This window comes from Tuber melanosporum (genome assembly GCF_000151645.1).
Source record: "Tuber melanosporum whole genome shotgun sequence assembly, scaffold_39, strain Mel28".
NCBI classification, from domain to species: domain Eukaryota; kingdom Fungi; phylum Ascomycota; class Pezizomycetes; order Pezizales; family Tuberaceae; genus Tuber; species Tuber melanosporum.
In genome coordinates, this window is record NW_003299074.1 from 341089 (window position 1) to 360403 (window position 19315).

Genomic DNA, 19315 nt, shown 5'->3' on the forward strand with positions numbered 1-19315 from the left:
CCTGTACCTACCTCTTCCTGTCATATGGATATCTGCAGATACGAGGTACAAATTTACTGCACAATACAGTGGCGGTTATGGGGTTTTTCGTTCGCCCACGATAACATTTAGATTATCGATGTAGTGGATCTAGAGTATGAGGTTTATGTCAGGTATGTGGTTACCTACAGTATATCGTACTTGAGCCGCCGAGTTGAACCAGGACACCCAAGGTGACAATTCCCACACAAAGTGTCCGGCTGTGCGAGCCTTGTATTCCCCTTAAGCGGTGAGTACTATCATGATAGGAGTTTTTATGTGCCTGTATGGGATTTTTATATGGTGGGAAGAATGGCGAGGTCCTTCTTAGTATGATTCTCGAGTAATTAAAGGGCAACGAGATAAGCAGACCTGAATAGCACTTTGCGAGGAATGCCGGATTTGGTTAGCAGTGTTCGAATCACTAAATCATGCACTGTCTTGGTGATTAATTGGGGTTATTATTATTATTACTATTATTATTTACTGCTCAGTTCGACGAAAGTGCTAGAGATATATATATTTATTGGTACAGTACTTGTACCTCGCCCATGCTGAATCGAACCCATTAAAACAACTCCAATTGATCGCCAAGATGGGCCATGTCCCGAATTATGAGCCACAGGGTATGGGATAGGTGGTTGATTTATCGCTTTGGCGTTTGTCTTAGCCCATGGGGAGATCAGGGTCCCAGCTTATCTACCTGATTCGATTGCTAGGATGAGCGGAGCTCTGGGGCAGCATCCTAGCCGGGCGAAGGGCTGTAAGTAATTCTCTCTAGAGATCACATGGAAAAGACTGGATTGCCGTTTTAGCACTATGATACTTTGCCTTAAAAGGAGACCATAATGCGAAGCGCTATCGGTAAAACTACCTACGATAGGGCTTTGGCTAAACCCTCCACCCCGGTATCCGCGGGGCCGGCGAGCAAGATCCGGAGGACTGGAGTGACTGCCCCCGATTCCCCGGTCAATCCTCGGTAGCCCACTCCGGCAGCTCGGTCTCATACCCCCATTGCCCATCCTCACACTCATACCTCTTAGCATGCAAGTAGATCCCCAATTCATGCAGTCCTGGGTCTGAAAACAGAGGAGTATCACAAACTTCGCATCGCTTTCCAGTCAGTTTCTCCGCCTTACGACCTTCGTAGTCCTCTCTTCATTCATCAATCCATTAGCATAAGAAGATGCAGGAGGGGGGGTCAGAAAGGAGAAGTAGTACATTATCTCTTCGTATCTAACCTCCTCCTCCCTACCGACCTTATTCAGCCTCTCAATGATCTCCTCATCCTCACCTTCACCGCCTTTTCCTAGCGCTGGCCCCCAAACGTTGCGGTTGCAGTATATCTACATCCTCATCAGTCACATTCCCCTAAGAATCTGTTTGAAATCGTGGGGGTATACCGGATCGTTAATTATCGGATGTCCCAAGAACTGCAGGTGAACCCTTATCTGATGCGTCCTACCAGTGAACGGATGACACTCCACAATGCTATAATTCTTCTCCGTATTATACTTTAACCTCTTAAACAGCGTCTTCGCAGTCTTCCCGCTTGCGCGGACTCTGTTTAAGCCCAACTTTGGGGATACCGAGAGGATGGGCTGGCTACAGGTAACCTCCCCCGCGGGGAATTTACCCTTGACACGGGCGAGGTATTGTTTCTTTATGGTGCGAGTTTGCAGCTGTCCCATGAAGTCGTTCGCAGCTTCCGGGGTTTTGGCCATGAACATTAGACCGCTGGTTAACCTGTCCAGGCGGTTGCATGCTTTTTCCCCATCGTTAGCACTATGGATAGAAGAATAGGAAAGTGGGGGGGGGGTGTGTACGAAGCGGAGCATGGCCGTTATAGTCATGCTTCATTATCTCAATTACCGTATTAAAATTATACCTCCCAGCAGGGTGAACCGGCACTCCAGCAGGTTTGTTAATAACAATCAATCGGTCGTCTTCGTACACCGTTTCAATTGGTTTCGCCGTCACAGGAGGCTCGTGTCTGTGGAGTGTATGTACAAGCATGTCCCCGTTCTCGAGCTTCGAGTCCACGCTCGCAATGATGGTTTGCATAGAGGCCAACTGCGCCCCGCCGCCATTCATCCCCTCATGAGTACCCTGCTTCACCTCACTGTTGTTCCTCCTCCCTTTAATGCCCGGCCCCGCCCCATTCTTATCCCTACGAATAATCCTTATAGAGCCTCTTTCTATTGCTGATTTCTAGGTTTAAGTTAGCTACCTAGCACACCAGCCAACGCTCATAGCGAAATGGGGGGGAATTGGAGGAAATGGACAAACATAGTACTCCAGCGGCCGGTCTCGAAACTCTGACCAAAACACCTCCAACACCCCTTTCCCCCTCCACCGCTCCTTACAGTAGGTATTATACGAAAACTGATATGGTGGCACCCTTCTCAACCCGTCCTCGAAAGAATACTGCGGCACCGGGGGCGGGTTCACAAACTTTGGTGGTTTGGGCGCAGTGTCCTTCTGCGCAACCATTGGCACCGATACCCTCCCTTTTGTCGACTGTCCTTCCCCCGCCTTCGAAGACGATGATGATGAGGCCGAGGACGGCCCCTTTTCTACTTCCTCTTGTGAGCCAAATACGATTGGGGATAGACCCGGAGATGATTTAAAAGGTAAGGTATCCATGGCGTACTTTCTCCGAGATATATTGACGAGTTCTCGAAGTGTTATGAGGAGGTTGATTTTTGGATGCATACAAGTGAGGGTACTTCTCGCCTTTTTCTTCTTCTTTCCCCCTTCTATGTATTATCGTGACATTGTGCTCGGGTGCAAATGCTTTACCGGTATGATACGCGTACCATAGTGGGGTAAGAACCCTTCTGTCGTCCCACCACATTTCAACGATAATAGTGGGAATTACCCGGCCTTGCTTGAGTTGATGCTCATCCCGGCAATAGCGAGTTAGACTAGTCTCGATGAGAGACGATCGTACCGTCCCGGTATGATGACCACTGGTACTCGCATAAGAGGACACTGTAACCTCGGCTTGCAGGGAGCAAGTAGACATTACCCATCCACCGAACACCAACAGCTCCCCTAAGTTCCAACCAAACACACCCAAACACACCCAAACCATTCCCGCAAACCGGCCAGACGCAAAGAAAGGCGAAAAGGAGGAATGTCATCGGTCAAATCGGTCAAATCGGTGAAATCACGAACAAGAAGCGATTACGGCTACTTCCTCACGTACCGAACGCGATGGAGCGATAACGACATCTACAACCATTTGAACAACGTCGTTTACAACATCCTGTAAGAAAACCCCCGACAGGACGGCACAAAACAAAGCAAAGCACTGACATAAAGAGGGGGGGACACTACAGCATCGACTCAGTAGTAAATTCATATCTAATAACTCACTGTGGCATGATGCCTACAACTAGTCCCTCCATTGGCCTGATGGTGTCCTCGAGCTGCACGTTTGTGTCGCCGTGTGCCTTCCCGGCAGTGCTGGAGTTGGGACTGCGGGTGAACAAGCTGGGCACTTCAAGCGTCACATACGAGGTTGGTATCTTCGAGGAAGGAGTTGAAGGGGTCAAGGCCGTGGGCGGGTTCACGCATGTGTTTTGCGACAGCGTTCATCGGAGGCCTATGAAATTGCTTAGACCTTATAGGGAGGGCTTGGAGAGCTTGCTGGTAAGGGCTGGCGGGGAGGAGGAGGGAGACGAGGAGGAGACAGTGAGGTATAGGAGTGCGAAGTTGTGATTGGATTGTAGGTTGGATTTGCGAGGGTTCTAGAAGTTGGGAGTCACTGGTGTGAGAGGTGTGCTGTTGTATTGGAAAGGAGGGGTGATTGTGTTGGGCGTTTTGTATGTGTACGCTGAGTACTATTCCCAAGTTCATATTTACAGTCTATCAAGCACGACATTCGGAACAACCATATAATATGACTTATACCCACTCTCAACATTACCCAAACGCTACCTACCATGAACAAATGGAATTTCGGCAAAGAGCATTTACACCTGAAAATTTAAAGAAAACTAACAAACGCCGCTTAGGCCAAGTATCTATTTGAAGAAAAGGAGAAGAAAAAGACAATTAAACGATGATAGCCCTTTATAAGTTTTGTGATGTGATGTGCGCCCCCATTGGAAAAGAACAAACGCCGTGGCTAGACAAAGGAGAGAAAATGTAATCCGGTGCCTTAAAAATTTACAGCGAACCAAAAACCTTTTTCCCTAGCAGTAACCTGCTCTTTTTTTTTATACTGCGGGAACAGGTTAGCCCTGTACCCGTATTAAATTTGAGGGGATGGGGTATTCACCTCTCCTCAGATTCATCCGCAATCCCATTTTGTGCCCTTGCAACTACGCCTAGGTTAGAGAGATGACGGCCTAATGTATTGTGAAAAATCCCATGACCCTATATACAATCAGCATTGGGAGCCACAAGCACACAAGTTAAATGTCCTTACTCTCTCGCCGGCCTCCTCCTCGGCCCGGTCTAATGGCGAGGGTGGGAAGCTCATGCTGGTACTGGATGATGCCGAAGACGGCGACGTCATGGGCCGCATTACAGAGGGCGGTTTCAGGTGAAGCCCAGTGCTTGGTCTGGAAATTGGCATTGAGGCGTGAGTCGAAGAAGCATATTCTGACGGAGTATCGAACCCGGGATGGTCGCTGTCGGTGGTAACAAAACTTGGGTTGGTAGCAAGGGAACCGTTATTGGCCATCATCCTGAGAAGGTTGGGCTGGGTCTTGTTAGGGCGGTGATGTGTGAGTTTGTTCTGCAAGATCGCTCCGGTGTGGGATATAAGAGCACGGATGATATCCTTCTTCAACCTTATCGCCAGATCTAGGTTCGACCATGTCTTATTGCGATACTCCAGCATTGGCATGCGAAACACGAACTCGTGAACATCCTCGAAATTGTTGTCGCCGCGCCCCTAGGAAAATGATAGATGAGCCCTAGTACTTTAGTGGCCTCAAACGATACATACCTTGTAACTCAAGCAAAGCACCACACTTGGAATCTTGATATATGCCAAAGTCATAAAGTTAGAAGCTCTAGACATCATCTGCGAGAGCTCGTCCGACCTCTTCTCATTTCTACCGCTGTGGTTACTGGACCTATTGAAAATCTGTAGCTTTTTGTTTTTTTCGAGACCCATGATACTTGGTGCGGGGCCTTCTGTGGATTTCCTCGATTTCACCGATAGGGACTCGGCCGATGACTTGTGAGTTGGAGTGAGGGAAGGCATGAATGTTCCTCTGAACCCAGCATTTGAAGCTTTGAAGCTATTTGATCTCGGTTTCGAAGCCGAGGATGAGGAGCCGGGCCTATGATCGGCAGTGAGAGATAGGGTAGGTCTGAGCTTAATTTCTACCGGTGACACATCGCTTTTAGTTGAGGAACTATCATCCATATGGTGGCTGTCATGATCCTCGTCGGATTCATCTGTATCTGATCCGTCTGGGATCGGTTTTATCGAATGTACCAAAAACGGCGAAAACCCCCCATTCTCGAATGCCTGTGTGCCAACCCCCGGGAAGATGTATTCAAAAATTCTGTCTCCGATCTCACGCTCAAGTTGAATCTTTAGGGGGAAGAGGTTGACTTCGAAATGGTCCATAACCGGTATCCCGGCTATAGCTTCGAGCATATGCCAATAGACCCGGAGAATTTTCGTCTGCCGAACGTCGACAACTGTCCGCGACTGGTCAAAGAAGGGCGCGATCATCTCTGGGTAGACCGCATCAGGCAACAGGTTAAACCCTTCCATCATCTCAACCTCCACAGTATTAAAGTTTGACCCGTCTGCATTATCCATGCGCTTGTACCCAGCATTCTTCAATCGTATGTCCATGAGTGGATCTGCCTTATCACGCAGCATGTGCCACACTATTTCCGAAGCAGTCAGGTACCACCTTAAGATACCACTTGCCTGCGATGTCCTATCCTCATGCTTTCGTTGGGCTGTAGTAATTGCCTTCATCATGAAGAAAAGTTCTTCCTCGCAGCTCGCCAAGTCCTCATCGACTGCAACACGGCCTCGCCAGCCCTCGATATCGAGATTTTGTGAGTTAATCTGGAAATAAGTCTTAATTTCCTCTAGCTGATGGATGCGACTTTGCAGACGCTCGACCATTTCCGGCGCTCCCGTTAAATCGCTGAAATCGGAAGCGAGCATAATCTTCTCCAATTTCTCATTCCGTAGTTTTTCAAGTGGTTCCGCATATAGCAACAAGTCCAGAACAATGATATACATCGCAAAATACTGCGAGGAATCGCACGATGCCTCAACCCTCGGGAAGTCGACCCACACATGGTCTATGCGGCGCTCAACATCTAGTGGTCCACCTTTAGCGGAGAAGGTTTTCTCCTCACCACTAACTTGATCACTATATTTTAAACGAAGCGAATTGTACTTGTCATATCTCAGGGTAGCCGAAGTTCTCTCAACCACACGGGAAAACCCGACAGGGAAATTCTGGAAGTCGAACATGCTCTCAAGCGGGACCCATGGGGGCCATGAGGAGCCACCCGGGGCACCATACCTATTGGCAGAGTGCAACGACATGGATTGGGGTGCAAAGTCTTGGCGATGGGACACAAAGAATTGTGTATTTTCCAGATTGAGAGCGAAACGGCGCTGTACCAAACCGCTAACCTCATCGCCAACTCTATCACGATCCATAATTGATACAACTTTCAGCTGCATACCTTGCGCGACAACAAGAACTGCGGCGCCTTTGTTCTTCTCACTTTGCATCTGAATCTGAGGGGCAATAAGCCGGATATGATAGCTGTTCAACGGTAGATAATCATCAGCAACATCCCCTGTGAGGTCGTCTCTAGCATATGTCCTCGCCGGTGCGCCATTCTCCTCTGGATCGTTTGGCTTTTCATCGGCAACAACATATTTGTTATCGTCATCAAGAAGTTGCTGGATCCGGCTCTCGAGGGTCATGCTATCTGTGTCACTATTGAGGGTAGAAGTAGGGTTAGAAGTTGCGTATTCGCCGGTGGCTGATGTATTGTCCCGACCAGACTGCTTCTGTTCCTGTACTATATCGAGGATGAACTTTACAGCTCGACGAGACATATAATACACGAAACCGCGCCGTTGGCCAACCTGATGAATGTACTTCAAGATGATGTTTCGAAGTGAGTTGTTCCACTTGGCCTGCATGTTATGTACTATAAATCGATTATCAAAGTCGCTCACATAATCAAAAGGTGAAGAATCCACCCCAATGAGTTCTGAATCGGCATCCGATCCGTGGCGTTCATGGCTCGGATTTTTGCTCACACCAGGCTTATCGCCACCGTCGAGTTTACTGGACATCCTCCGCAGCATTGTCTGGAGGAAATCAAGCTTGTTGAAAAGGATCGAGCTTTGTTCGATGAGTTCGGAGGACTGTATGAAGCCTTAGTACTAAATAAGTCACTCTCGTTGTATGGAATATTACCTGCGCTTTTAGCTCTAGATCTTCAGGATTAAATTTAGTGTACTGAGCCAGATTATCTAAAGCCTCCTTGTTCCTATTCATCTGTTCATTGACCTTCTCGAGTCGAGCTTGAACAAGCCCGCATTGTATTTCTCGGGGGTCTATCTTGTTAGATGAACGTCTCGGGTAGGGATGGTGATATCTTGGCCTACCATTATTCTCGGACATAAGACAGTCATGAGTTGGCTCATCTCCAAAAGGGCTGCACGGATTCAGCACGCAACCTTTCAGGTCAGTGTGGTCCGTCTGTCGGAAGTACGTGAACCTCGGAGTGAAGGCAAGAGGCATGATCTTGGTCTTGGGTGTTTTGTTATTCGGCAGTACCCAGTCTAGTTCAATGAAGTCATCCATATCAATCCAAGAATAATCGCCGTCCGGAATGGTGAACTGCGACATATCACCTGAATATCTGATGGTCTCTGTTAAACCTAGTGGTGGGCCTTCTGCTGCTTGCTTCATTAGTTCATCGGGTGTCGCGCCTGCAATGAGTGCGGAAACAGCCCTGATATCCGCTGAGTGGAAGTCCAACTCGGCTTGATTGATCCTCATCGCAGTGCTCTGTTGATTGGGAAGTGTCTCTTCACGCCTCTGGTGAATGTCAACCATGAGACTATCTAGTTTAGCCTTGAGACCAGTCGCAACGACCACATCTTTCCCGGCCTCGCCCTTGTCGTTGTGCTTGTACATATGACTTATGAAGAGTGGTGATATGCAAAGCTTATATTTGATAGTCGCAAGATGCCGGCCAAACTTCTTATTAGATTTCTCGGGGCCGGGCCATAAAGGACCTTGGCGAATGGGCAGTGACATGACGCCAGAGAATAGGCCCCACCATGAGAAGAAGTGTGTGAAGAACCTAGGAGTAAGGTGAATCGTGTTGTAGCTTGTAGATGGCTTTGTATTCGCCGGGGACCAGTCCCTGTCGATTGGAGACAGGATAGCCAAGGAAAGGTGCAGGTGATGACTTCTGAACCCCCGAAATGCGTCATAAACCTGTCCCGGAGGAGCCTTCGCATAGGTGGGGTTTTTGAGGGTAACTTCGTAATGGGATTTAAATTCAAAAGATCGCGTTTTTCCTTCGCAGACACCCAGCTGACCTTCAGAGATCTCTTTTTCAAACATAAGCCCGACTAACCACCTCACTCGCCCCGAAAGTTTCATGATAACTTTTTTGAAAAGAGCTGCACTTTCACAACTGCTGAAGCTTAGAACGCTCTTGTTTTCAGCTGGGGTAGCGCTGTCAAACTCATCTTTGGCATTACGGGCAAAGTCTGGAATTGCCAAAAGAAATTCCTCGCTGTCGACTACCATAAACTTCCGGGGATCTTCATCCCTGCCAATTTCCCAATTCACATCCCCTCTCCAACACAGGACAAATCCTGCGCCAATGCCAGTGATCTGGTAAGGATCCCGGGAACCTTGAGACGTAAGCGTGATCCTAAAATCAAAGTGGTATAATATGAGCTTAGTAAATGGTTACCTTTGAGCGTTAAATGAACGTCGCCATCTCCCTTCCATTTCACACTTATCTGTGAATGTAAGACAAGACGTATTTTATCCCAAAACCCAGTTCTGTCCGAGGGGTCGAAGTGGGGTTTAGTGAAGGTCTCGAACACCATCATCATATCCTGAATTGCTGGTTGATAGGATGTGCACCAAGTGATCCTTGTCGCAAAGGAAGTACTAATAGCTACCGCAATTTCAGAATAAGACTTCACTGGAGAAACTGTTCGCCGTACATCAACAGCAAAGCCACCCTTCGAAGGGCCTGGGCCGCTGGTGGGCGGAACGATGTTCACCCTCACATGTCTCATGGACTCCGGGCCTCTGAGTTCTTCAGCCAAAACAAAGTCGGCTTTCAATGACCAGGCAGGCGATCTGTTGGCTTGAGACGGCCTCATTCGAGGTACATGGATCAGGGGTAAAGGGTAATCTCGCAGAAGAATGCGGCCCTCGCTAAAGTCAACCTTAACGCTTACCGGTACAAGAAGTGCGAACTCCGTCTTTTCTGGAAGACCTTTGCCGACTCGGTGCATGAATTTTGGAAGCTGTTCAAGAGGAAATGAGGGCTTATCAACGACAACCTCGACATCGTTAAAGTAGGCTGCCATAAGCGCAGGGCGCATCGGCAAACCGAGGATATTTTCTGTGTCCTCGCCATCATATGGGACGTCATCGTGGCCCCAGAATTGCTCTCTGGACTCCTTCATTCGGGTGCTGTGATATCCGTGCGCCCACCTCATACGCTTAATCCATGCAGCCGAGTTATGCTCCTGAAGACGCTCCCAGGCTTCCTCTACGGACACTGATGCATCATCAGAAGGTCCAGCAGCGCTTTCTGGGTCATATCGCATGTTTTTTGGCCCGCGGTGAGCTGACTTGGACCTCGTCTCTGGTGATTCAGCATGAACATGATGTGAACTACCACCCCATGTCTTAGTCCTCCCCCTAAACCTTGATGTAGATGTTTGTAGCGGATTCTCGGGCTTCAATCCAGTCCGCGTGGTCTCCGATGACTTCCTTCTTTCATTCTCCCCCATTTTTTTGACCTTTGCATCAAATGCAGCTTCACGGGCGAGTCGTTTCTTCTGCTCAGAAAGGCCCAGGCGATAAATTAAACCTAATTGAGTCTCAAATGGATCATCCTCGAGTTCAAGAAGCAAAGCTTTAGTATTTAGAGATAATCTCGGCAGCTTCTTTGCCGATTCCGCCTTCTTTTCCAGAATATATTCATTAGTTCCAGTCTTGAATCGATGGTGCATCTGCTGACAAGCCTTTGCGGTATTGATCACGTTGTCGGTCACCTTGTATAAAACCAATTGGTGGGGGATGGCTAATCGAACAGCATCGGCGAACAGATCAATAGACTTCTCTTCTTGAAGCTGGTCACCGTACCCATGTCCTCCTTCCTTCAGATCGGCGCGGAATTGCCTGATACTGATCATTCGAGCCCAGCAATTCATCACCTTCGGTGATTCGGCGTAAAGCCGGACGCTTTTCGCTTTGAGGAATGGGAATCCCCATCTCTGCCGTCCGGTATCCATCCCAAACACCTCCAACATCATAGGTGGGTCATCCGGCATGCTTGACTTGATACGCACGTGCTGGACCTTGAAGTCCACACTTACGTATTCGCGGAAATCGGAAATTGGGCTTTCCACAAGATCCATGTCACCCACCGCCCCAGGACGGAGCGTATCCACAGGCTTTATCTGAGAATATCCCGCCTCACCCCCGGTTGACGTTCCCCCGAATGCCTCAATGAGTACCTTAGCAGCAACAATGATTGTATAGTGTCGGTAGAGTGAGTAGTTGAGAGAGAGCAATTTAGAGTGGGAACTGATATGCAACACAGGACCTTCTAAATCGCCAGAAGTAGCAAATGCAATATCAAAGTGCGGTATATTCAAAAACGGTTCCTGCTCCCAAGAGTCTGGCGAGTCAACCATGTAGCCTTCCAGGCCTCTTATATGGAGACTGAGCTTCCTGCAATCTGTCGGATTCTTCGGCCCAGCAGGTGGCAGTTTTGAACCTCTGGTATCGTCGATAGAAAGAGTCCTCGAAGCAGCCCGTCGTCTAGGTGGCGGCTTAGTTCGTGATTCACTCTTGCGAGCCCTATATTCTATTGTCCAGGAATCCAGTTGTAGCGCTACCCCTCTAGTGAACTCGGATATCTCCTCATCGACTCCGGCAACTTCCACACTAAAGTCAATTCCTTCCATCTTGAATTGGTCGATCCATAATGGTATCCGGCGAAGTAAATTCGGATCGTCACTCGTCTCAGGTTTGCTCAATTTATCCGACTTCACATTTCGGTGGAACTGACCAACCGTCTGTTTGATCCCTTGAACAATCTCTGGTCGAACAAGGCGAAGGGAGAAGGTCTCAAGATATGCGTGAGCAGTTACCTCTACTTCCGGGGAGGCGTTAACCTGGAATTTGATGTCAAAAGCATCAGTTTGGAGCAGGTCATGCTTTTCGCCCGAATGCGCTTGATAGTAGAGGTGATGGGACGTAATTCTAAAAGAACAAGACAGCGAGTAGTCATTTTGGCCTTCTGATTCATGCGAAGAGTCCGCAACCGCAGATATTGACGAAAGGCTAGAGATAAGCATATCCATGTCACCAGCTGCTCGGCGCTCCGGATCATTAGAGGGCAGCAGAATTCGAATAACCGGTTCGTGAACGGAGAAATTAATACTTGCTTTCGGAAGCAGCTTCGATATAAGGTGAGTTCTCTCCCGAGATCCAGACGGAGGTTTCTCAGGTTTTGACTGAACAAGGGCCAACAAGATCGGGAGATGCCTTGGTTCAAGATCAATCGAAGGAGAAGTGACAACTACGTTGGCAAAAAGAATATTTGTGTTCCGGTTTGACTCCGACTTCTCAACCAGCTGGATCGTCTTCGATGGCAAAGTGGTCTTGGAGGTCATCGTCACCATAGGAATATAAAAGAATTTATCCTTGCGGACGCCATCGTCAACGCTCACCGAGATGGATATCGCAGCCAACAGAGCCTGGTGAGCGATATCTTGTGGAGAAAAGTACCTAAGCCGCAATGTTAGCAATCAGAAGATCAACACTATGCTTTGGAGGGCTAGCGGACATTCTGTGTGCTGGTGATTTCTGATCCAAACGATGGACATCCATTGCCAGTTCCTTCATACCAACTAGGACCTTCAATGGCTTCCCTGATGGCTGTATCGACCTTACAGACTTAGTTATCAGAAGATATCCGATCGCAAACTGAACCTCCTTTAAACCGCGTAACAACGACTCCAAGAATTCCTTTGACTCCATAACCGTCTCTGCCATTCGTTCAGTCGCGCTACCCGGTAAAGACATTTCCTCCATAATCGCTCCCAACCGAAGCCTAGATCCTGACCTCCGAGGTTTCTTGACAGCAGGAGCTCTGATGGCCCGCAACTTAACCAAACACTCCAAGATCTCGTCGAGTGGTATGGTAATTTTCCCAACCTTAAGCGCCATAGCCGCATCTCGGAACACGTCCAACCCATTTTCTAGCAAACCATAGGTATTGAAGTTGCAGTGGTCCAGAATCTCAATAGGCTCCCTCTTTTTCTCGGGGAAGAACAGAACACTCCTAGCAGTAAACATCCATTCGATTGGATTTTGATCCTCCTTCAAGTCAGTGGTATGATCGAACATGCGGTTCCTCTCGGCGGTCTTCCGCCGAGTATCCAGTATCATCGTCATACTCCCCACCTGCACACTCCCGACATCTGCGATGGACAGGTTGGTATTGGTAAAGACAATATCCACCATCTGTAGCCACTTTACCAATTTGTGTACCTTCTTCAACGACTCCCTTAACTTGCTGATCCCCTCCCAAGCTCTGGTATTCCGCCTCATCCCCCGCCCCTCTTCACCCTTCAACGTATCCTTCCGTCCCCTTCCTTTCCCCTTCTTTTCCCCTTCATCAGAATCACTTTCCTCCTCCTGTGTCTTCCTAAGATCGACAGAGAATTGCGAGTCCGAGATAGCAATGCTAATCCACGTTGGTTGAGCAAACGTAGGTCTGTGCAACAAAAGACCTAACTTCCGGACCTCCAGCTTGATGCCGTTCTTAGGCTCATAACTCATACGTTTGAAGGAAAAATATCCAATGCGTTGAATAGATATCCCGGTAAGAATTCGTAGGACGGCAAAGAGCACGAACGTAGACAGGTAAGCCAGCACCACCACGCCAAGCAAAAAGGTCGGCAGATGGTATGCGGTAGCCATGATTTTTGAAGTTCCTAGATTTTCTTGCTGAATCACGAACTATGAAAACAAGCTCCGAAAGAAGAGAAAAAATGGCGGGGACCTTCGGTTTGTCTATTGCTGTTTGGTTAATGCTTTACCAAACCCTCATCATCAGTACAGTAGCGCTGACACAATGCTGATACAATGGGCCGTTGTTTAGAACTCGGGTTTGCTGAAGGTTAATAATGTAGCGTTTCCGGTGGAGCAGAGGAGGCAGAAAAGAGTGTCAAGCGTCGAATTTGAGAGAGTACGAGTAATAGGTGGGATAGAGCTAGGTCAACTCCTGCATTCCTGATAGAAGGGAGAGGGGAAAACAAAACCCTTCCACCACCCCTTTAATCGGATGGAGATGAGCTGTCACGAAGCACCCGCGAACAAGAGCAGACTTGCTGCTCTTTGGGCTCGATTCATCGCCAAGAATTCCTGCCTTCCGTTTTGCCAGGCTTAATTTGGCTTGGCTTTCGACCCGGGAAATTGGTCATGCTTTGGCCGTAGAAATTCTGCCAATAATAGCATCCCCTATTTGAATGTCACGATAACCGGGAGCCAGCGGTATACATATCAGCGCAAGCCAGTGCCTTTTTCGACTCTTGACTTGGGCAGTTTTTTTGTTGGGTAAAGCTTTTGCTACAAGCTAATTTATACATCGCTCTCAACAAGATATCGTACCAGTAAATTATCTCTTGAGTACGGTAGCCAAGTCCTCGGCACCCCTTAAGGCATTCCCTGTCACCGGACCGGAAGATCTGACCGCCCGATACCAATTTCGGAACATCCGTCCGATCTACAGCACGATACTGGTATCTTAACGGCTAAACAGACAAGATGAATCAAGCCCACAGAACCATGGTTGTCGGAATACCGGTATCTAGCATAATATCGTACAAGTAATGAATGCTCGAGCAACTTATTTCTCTTCCATTGGTTCCCTCTTCTGTCTCTCCAATTTCTCTATTTCCTCATTTGCAATTGCAATATCTGCCTCGACAGCCAAAAGCTTCTCTTTCAGCATATCCGCGTACTCCTTGCTCGTCAACCGCTTGACGGGACTCCACCTTGAACGGATAGCACGATCCAATATACTCTCCTTTGGCTCCTGGTTTTCCATTTTTTCAATTACCTCTTGTGTATGTCTCGCATCGGCAACGTTATAGGCATATTGACCTCCCAACCCTACCAGACCCCAGACAATGGCGCCCGGAACAACGTTTGGCATTTTACCTATGATCAATAAAAAACAAAGGAAAATGTTAATGCGAATTCATCGTGAGTTTGCCGCTAAGACCAGATTCAAAGATCGGGTCCTCGTACGCAATATTATCCCAAGAAAACCGCCAGCAATAGCCCCCGAAGCCCCGCTAATAAGGACTCTGTCCCTGGGTACCATTGCTGTACCAGGCGGGGAAGCATCGTAAATGGCACGACACATTGTCGATCTGACAGCTGTCGAGTCCATTAGGTACCAACCAATGTTTTTCAATTATCAACCTCAAAATCCAACCAGAAATGATCACACACCCCAATAGGTCCAACCAAGTACAAAAGTGTTTGCGCCCGTAAGTACGGCGAACGTCTTAGCATGTGGGGTCGACCGAAGAATGCCAATAACCCCTCCGGCAAGTGTACCAGCAAGTCCTGCTCGGGTGTTAGAAAGAACAAGCTCGCCAGTGACTTAAACTGCGGGCCGAATAAACGAAAAAAACCTACCGGCCACTGCACCTGCCTTGAGAGCAGGGAAGAGGATTGGCTCAGGAGGCTCAGTCCGGGAGGAGTTCTGCATAATGGCTTGCCGTGGTTGCTGAGGCTCTCTCTCTTGCCTGGGATGATGACGAGGGTTCAATTGATGGTAGGGCGTACGTCGCGAGGATGCAAGAGATGGAGGGAGGCAGAAATCAGATCTCGGAGAATAGAAGATAAAGAAGCAAGCACCTGTGAACAAAGCGATATCTCCCGAGCAGCGGAATTTTCTGTTTGCAGAAATATTGGATAGCAGCGGGACCGAACCTTACTCCAAGAGGGGGGAAGCAAAAGAAAAAGGAAAAAGAAAAAAAAAGAGTCTAGGCAACATACCGATACTCAAGCACCGCCCTGGCACTCGTGCTGTGTCAGAGGCTCAGAGCACATACTCGTACATACCGGTGCAGGAACCGGCAAGAGTGCAGCAGAGGGAGGATAGGGTAATTTCGTGCCACTTTCCCGTGTGTGTGGCTCTCTGCCCCCCCCCGCCACTCCACTCATGTATGATAGAAAGTGGAGGACAGACTGGCTTGATGAACAGGTAATTAACTGACTGAATCAACTCTTATGGGGACTGTGAGCAATGGTGCAACGCCCCCTTTGCAGTCGAATCTTGATGAAATTCTAAGGATAGCCGGTGGGAATGCGAGATTACTACTAAGTTATCTTTGACCGATCACTCAATTTGGCCTTTACGATGTACAGTACATTGCAGTACTCGAGTATGATATCTCCATATTCATTCCACCGGCAATATCGTACTGCAAACCAGCTTTTCCTCCCTGCGCATGATTGCTAGTATCGTACCACCACTACATACAGTAGAACTAATACCGGCAAAGATCACGTATCACACCCAAGTGCTAGTATTTGTAGGAGCTCTATGGTAAAATACTCGAGAATATTGGTGGACTGGGGAATTGATTCAGTTCATGAAAACGCTGTTCGAGTACAGTAATCGAGTAGGTTGGCATCATGACCGCACCTCAATAAGGGTGTGTACTCGTGCGGTACTCGGGTACGAGTGCTTTAGGGTACAATACCGGTATCTTGTTGCCAACTTCGACTTTTTGTCATAGCATCATCCCATCCCCTTCGCAGCTTCGCTTCTCTCCTGTTACTTTCAATACTCGAGTACTCGTACCGGTACTGCGCAGGAGTCCAGTACTGCGGTGACACACTTTTTTCTGCCACACACAACCTGGCCTCTCATCCCACTGCCGACCGACGTTACCTTGCACTCTGCTCAACCGTTACCCTCCAAAAAAAAAAAGACGAAAAAAAAAAAAACCTCCCCCCCCATTTCTCCCAACTGTGACCCTCCCACTTCTTCCCCACACTCTTCCACCCCCCCCCCATTTTTTTCCTACAACTCAATCTTCTCGACAAACAATTTTTTCCCCCTTGCTAAACGGGCAGAACAGTCCTTTTAGCGTATTCATTATCAGCAAGCGCGCTTCCCATATAGAGCGCGTTCGCTGTTCTCGCAATCATGGGTAGGCACCGAAATTTCTCCTTGGTTTCCGCTTCGATCCGATGCGCACTACGGATATTAGTGCATGGCTTTTCACAATGGTCATTATTTGGCTGACCGTCTTTTGCAGCGCCGCCAAAATCGAAAGGCCAGAAGATGGCTCTGGGAGATTTCCTTCAAGATGAGAGTACGTCGCCAGGCACATCCTCTTCGCTTTGCAGGACCCTGCTTGGCGGCTCTTTTTTATCGATAATCAACATGCTAACGTATCCCCCCCCCCCGATAGGCTTGGGATCCTGGGCTGATGAAATGGAGGACATGCCCACCATCCGTACGTGCAATGTTTAATTCCCCCATCATTCCTCACCCTCTTCATTATTTTCTTATTATTTCACTCCATCATCCTCTAACTCTATAACTGCCCCATAGCCTCTGGTGAGTTTGACCATACCTAGTTATATGCTCACCTCACTGGCTGTGGGCTCTCTTTCCTTCGCTTCTGATGTGCTGATTTCTTCTTGTTCCTAGAAAACCGCCCCGGAGCTGTATATGGCAACCGTCGTGATTATGGTGGAAACAGTAGCTTTGGTGGAGGTAACCCAAGCAGAAGTTGAACTTCTACCTTCCCTTCTCCTTCAACTGCTATTTTCTGACCTTTGGCCTGTCCAGGTGACCGCGAGGACCGTTACCCGCCTCGCCAGGCTATCCCGCCCCCCGACAAACCCCCCTTTACTGCTCATGTTGGGAACCTATCCTTCGATGTGACCGAAGCACAGATGTCCGAGTTCTTTAGCTCCTGCCAGGTTGAAAACGTCAGGCTTGTTCGCGATAGAATGGATGACCGTCCTAAAGGGTTTGGATATGTCGAGTTCAAAACTAAGGAGGGGTTGATTGCCGCTGTCAATATGAGTGGCGAAGTGTTTTGTGGTAGGGGTGTGAAAGTTAGCGTCGCTGAACCACGTATGTCTCCCCCAACAATGAAGTCCCCCGGCAATGCTGGCTGACACACCGCTTTGTAGAGAAGGATCGTGGTGATGATCGTACCCAAGGAGAATGGCGTCGGAGTGGCCCTCCTCCCCTTGCCGACCCCCCACGCCGGGGGAGCGAGCGTGGTGATCGTCTTGGTGATCGTTTTGGGGAAGGCGGAGACCGTGGCGATCGACGCCACAGCTACAATGATGCATCTGAGAGAGCGCCTCCCCGCGAAGCCCGGGAGCTCGACTGGGGGAAAAAGACGGCTCTCCCTCCTACACCCACTGCAAGTGAGCATGGTGGTCGTCCTCGTAGTGGGGATCGTGAATATAGAAGGCGTTCCCCCGCACCGGCTAGCGAAGGAGGCCGGGGGGGTTCCTACCGCGAGCGTCCACAAATCGAGAGGCAGCAAACCGCCCCCGAGAGGAATAACGCATGGCGTAACACCGCTCGCCCGGATCCCCCGGCTGTCCAAGAACCGCCTCCTAGGAGCACTCCTGCCAGTCCTGTCGTCCCTCATACCCGTCCTAGGCTAGAACTCAAGCCTCGAAGTGAACATCCCGTTGAGCCTGGGCCAACTTCTGCAGCGTCTACTGGTGAATCATCAAAGGCAAATCCGTTCGGCGCAGCTAGACCTATTGATACATCCCAGAGAGAAAAGGAGGTTGCGGAGAGGAGAGCAGCCGCCATTGCTGCTAGGAAGGCCAAAGAAGACAAAGCCCGCGAAGAGAAGAAGGCCCGCGAGGCCGAGAAGCAAAGCGAAGCTGGCACCCCGACCGGAAGCAACAAAAACTTTGCGCTTCTCAGAAGAGCGTCAACAGGCCCTGAGGGAGCTGCTGCAGACGGCGAGGGCGAAAAGGAAAAAGAGGCTAAGATAGAGAAGAAGGACGAAAGGCCATCCAAGGTTACAGCGAGCAGCTGGAGGGCAGCCAGGCCGGAGCCAAAGGATAGGGATGTTGCGAAGGAGCCTAAGCTTGACATTAATAGGGCCTCCAATTCCGCAGCAACTGAGGAGGACACCGATGGTTGGACTCCAGTCTCCGGCAAGCGGGGGCGCGGAAGTGCAAATGGTACAAAATCTTCGACAGGTTCTTAAATGCTGTGTATTGTGGGTGCTTTCTTTCTTTTTTTTTTTTAATCAAAAACGGAAATTTAAAAGCGTGTTTCTATGTCTCTCCATTACTTGTTATTCTTTTCTTATGTCATTTTCTGCTTCGCTGTTCCCTTCCCCTTCGTCCCCTATCGCCTTCCCTCTTCCCTCTTCACATTTTCTTTTCTTTTTGGAATCACAAAGCTAGAGCGTTGGGTCTTTTCCTCCTGTTTTTTTTTTTTTCCTTTTATTATTCTCTCTCACTTGATGATGGCTGGGGAAAAAAAACGTACTTGGAAAAACCAAAAATAGTCTCGGGTCCCTTTTCATGTATTACAGCTTCTTGTTCCTCCTAAAAATGAGAATTTGAAAATGTTCACAACATGGTATTCCTAGCTGCTGTGTGATGTGTTGAGCCCGTGCTGCGTGCCGCGCCACCTTGCCAACCCCCCCCTTCTGTGTCGTTGAATGGTCAGTCTTTTGCTTTGGGATGGTTTGTCTTTCTTCTCTTGCCTTATTTACCCTTTATGCTACTACAATTGATTACGATGCATTATAGGGGAGCGGAGCTGAGCGGGCTGAGATGAGACGATGAGACGGTATAGATGGATGGGTGAATAGATGGGTGAGGTTCAATGGAGATGTGAGATATATCTCTCCAGTCTGGCTAAAGGATTGGGTTCAACAATTTGGTATTGCTTGCAACTGAAATAATAATATGACAAACAAATTGTATTGGTTGACACCGGTCATAAGCCATCATTCGGTGGAGTTATAGTGACG

The 19315-nt window shown here is 48.7% G+C and overlaps 5 protein-coding genes; 2 read left to right on the plus strand and 3 right to left on the minus strand.

Annotated features, from left to right (window-relative positions):
* Positions 1–987: 987 nt before the first annotated feature.
* Positions 988–2833, minus strand: GSTUM_00007728001 (pseudouridine synthase; the record flags this gene model as incomplete). XM_002839624.2 has 5 exons in its annotated part: positions 2308–2833; positions 1845–2115; positions 1422–1783; positions 1240–1364; positions 988–1174 (listed from the first exon to the last, which is right to left on the minus strand). Exons 1-5 carry the CDS (start codon positions 2731–2733, stop codon positions 988–990), a joined length of 1371 nt encoding a protein of 456 aa, XP_002839670.1. The 5' UTR covers positions 2734–2833.
* A 223-nt stretch (positions 2834–3056) lies between these two features.
* Positions 3057–3904, plus strand: GSTUM_00007729001 (uncharacterized protein). XM_002839625.2 has 2 exons: positions 3057–3291; positions 3363–3904. The coding sequence occupies exons 1-2, from the start codon at positions 3158–3160 to the stop codon at positions 3742–3744; spliced, it is 516 nt and encodes a 171-aa protein (XP_002839671.1). The 5' UTR covers positions 3057–3157; the 3' UTR covers positions 3745–3904.
* Positions 3905–3909: 5 nt separating this feature from the next.
* GSTUM_00007730001 (uncharacterized protein) lies at positions 3910–13238 on the minus strand (the record flags this gene model as incomplete). XM_002839626.2 has 10 exons in its annotated part: positions 3910–4249; positions 4307–4404; positions 4457–4927; positions 4982–7402; positions 7455–7594; positions 7646–8911; positions 8974–12041; positions 12100–12366; positions 12433–12877; positions 12944–13238. The coding sequence occupies 10 exons, from the start codon at positions 13236–13238 to the stop codon at positions 4195–4197; spliced, it is 8526 nt and encodes a 2841-aa protein (XP_002839672.1). The 3' UTR covers positions 3910–4194.
* An 878-nt stretch (positions 13239–14116) lies between these two features.
* GSTUM_00007731001 (uncharacterized protein) lies at positions 14117–15202 on the minus strand. XM_002839627.2 has 4 exons: positions 14967–15202; positions 14778–14894; positions 14571–14702; positions 14117–14480 (listed from the first exon to the last, which is right to left on the minus strand). The coding sequence occupies exons 1-4, from the start codon at positions 15037–15039 to the stop codon at positions 14167–14169; spliced, it is 636 nt and encodes a 211-aa protein (XP_002839673.1). The 5' UTR covers positions 15040–15202; the 3' UTR covers positions 14117–14166.
* Positions 15203–16138: 936 nt separating this feature from the next.
* GSTUM_00007732001 (uncharacterized protein) lies at positions 16139–18914 on the plus strand. XM_002839628.2 has 6 exons: positions 16139–16492; positions 16601–16657; positions 16757–16801; positions 16999–17064; positions 17140–17430; positions 17490–18914. The coding sequence occupies exons 2-6, from the start codon at positions 16627–16629 to the stop codon at positions 18536–18538; spliced, it is 1482 nt and encodes a 493-aa protein (XP_002839674.1). The 5' UTR covers positions 16139–16492; positions 16601–16626; the 3' UTR covers positions 18539–18914.
* Positions 18915–19315: the final 401 nt, after the last annotated feature.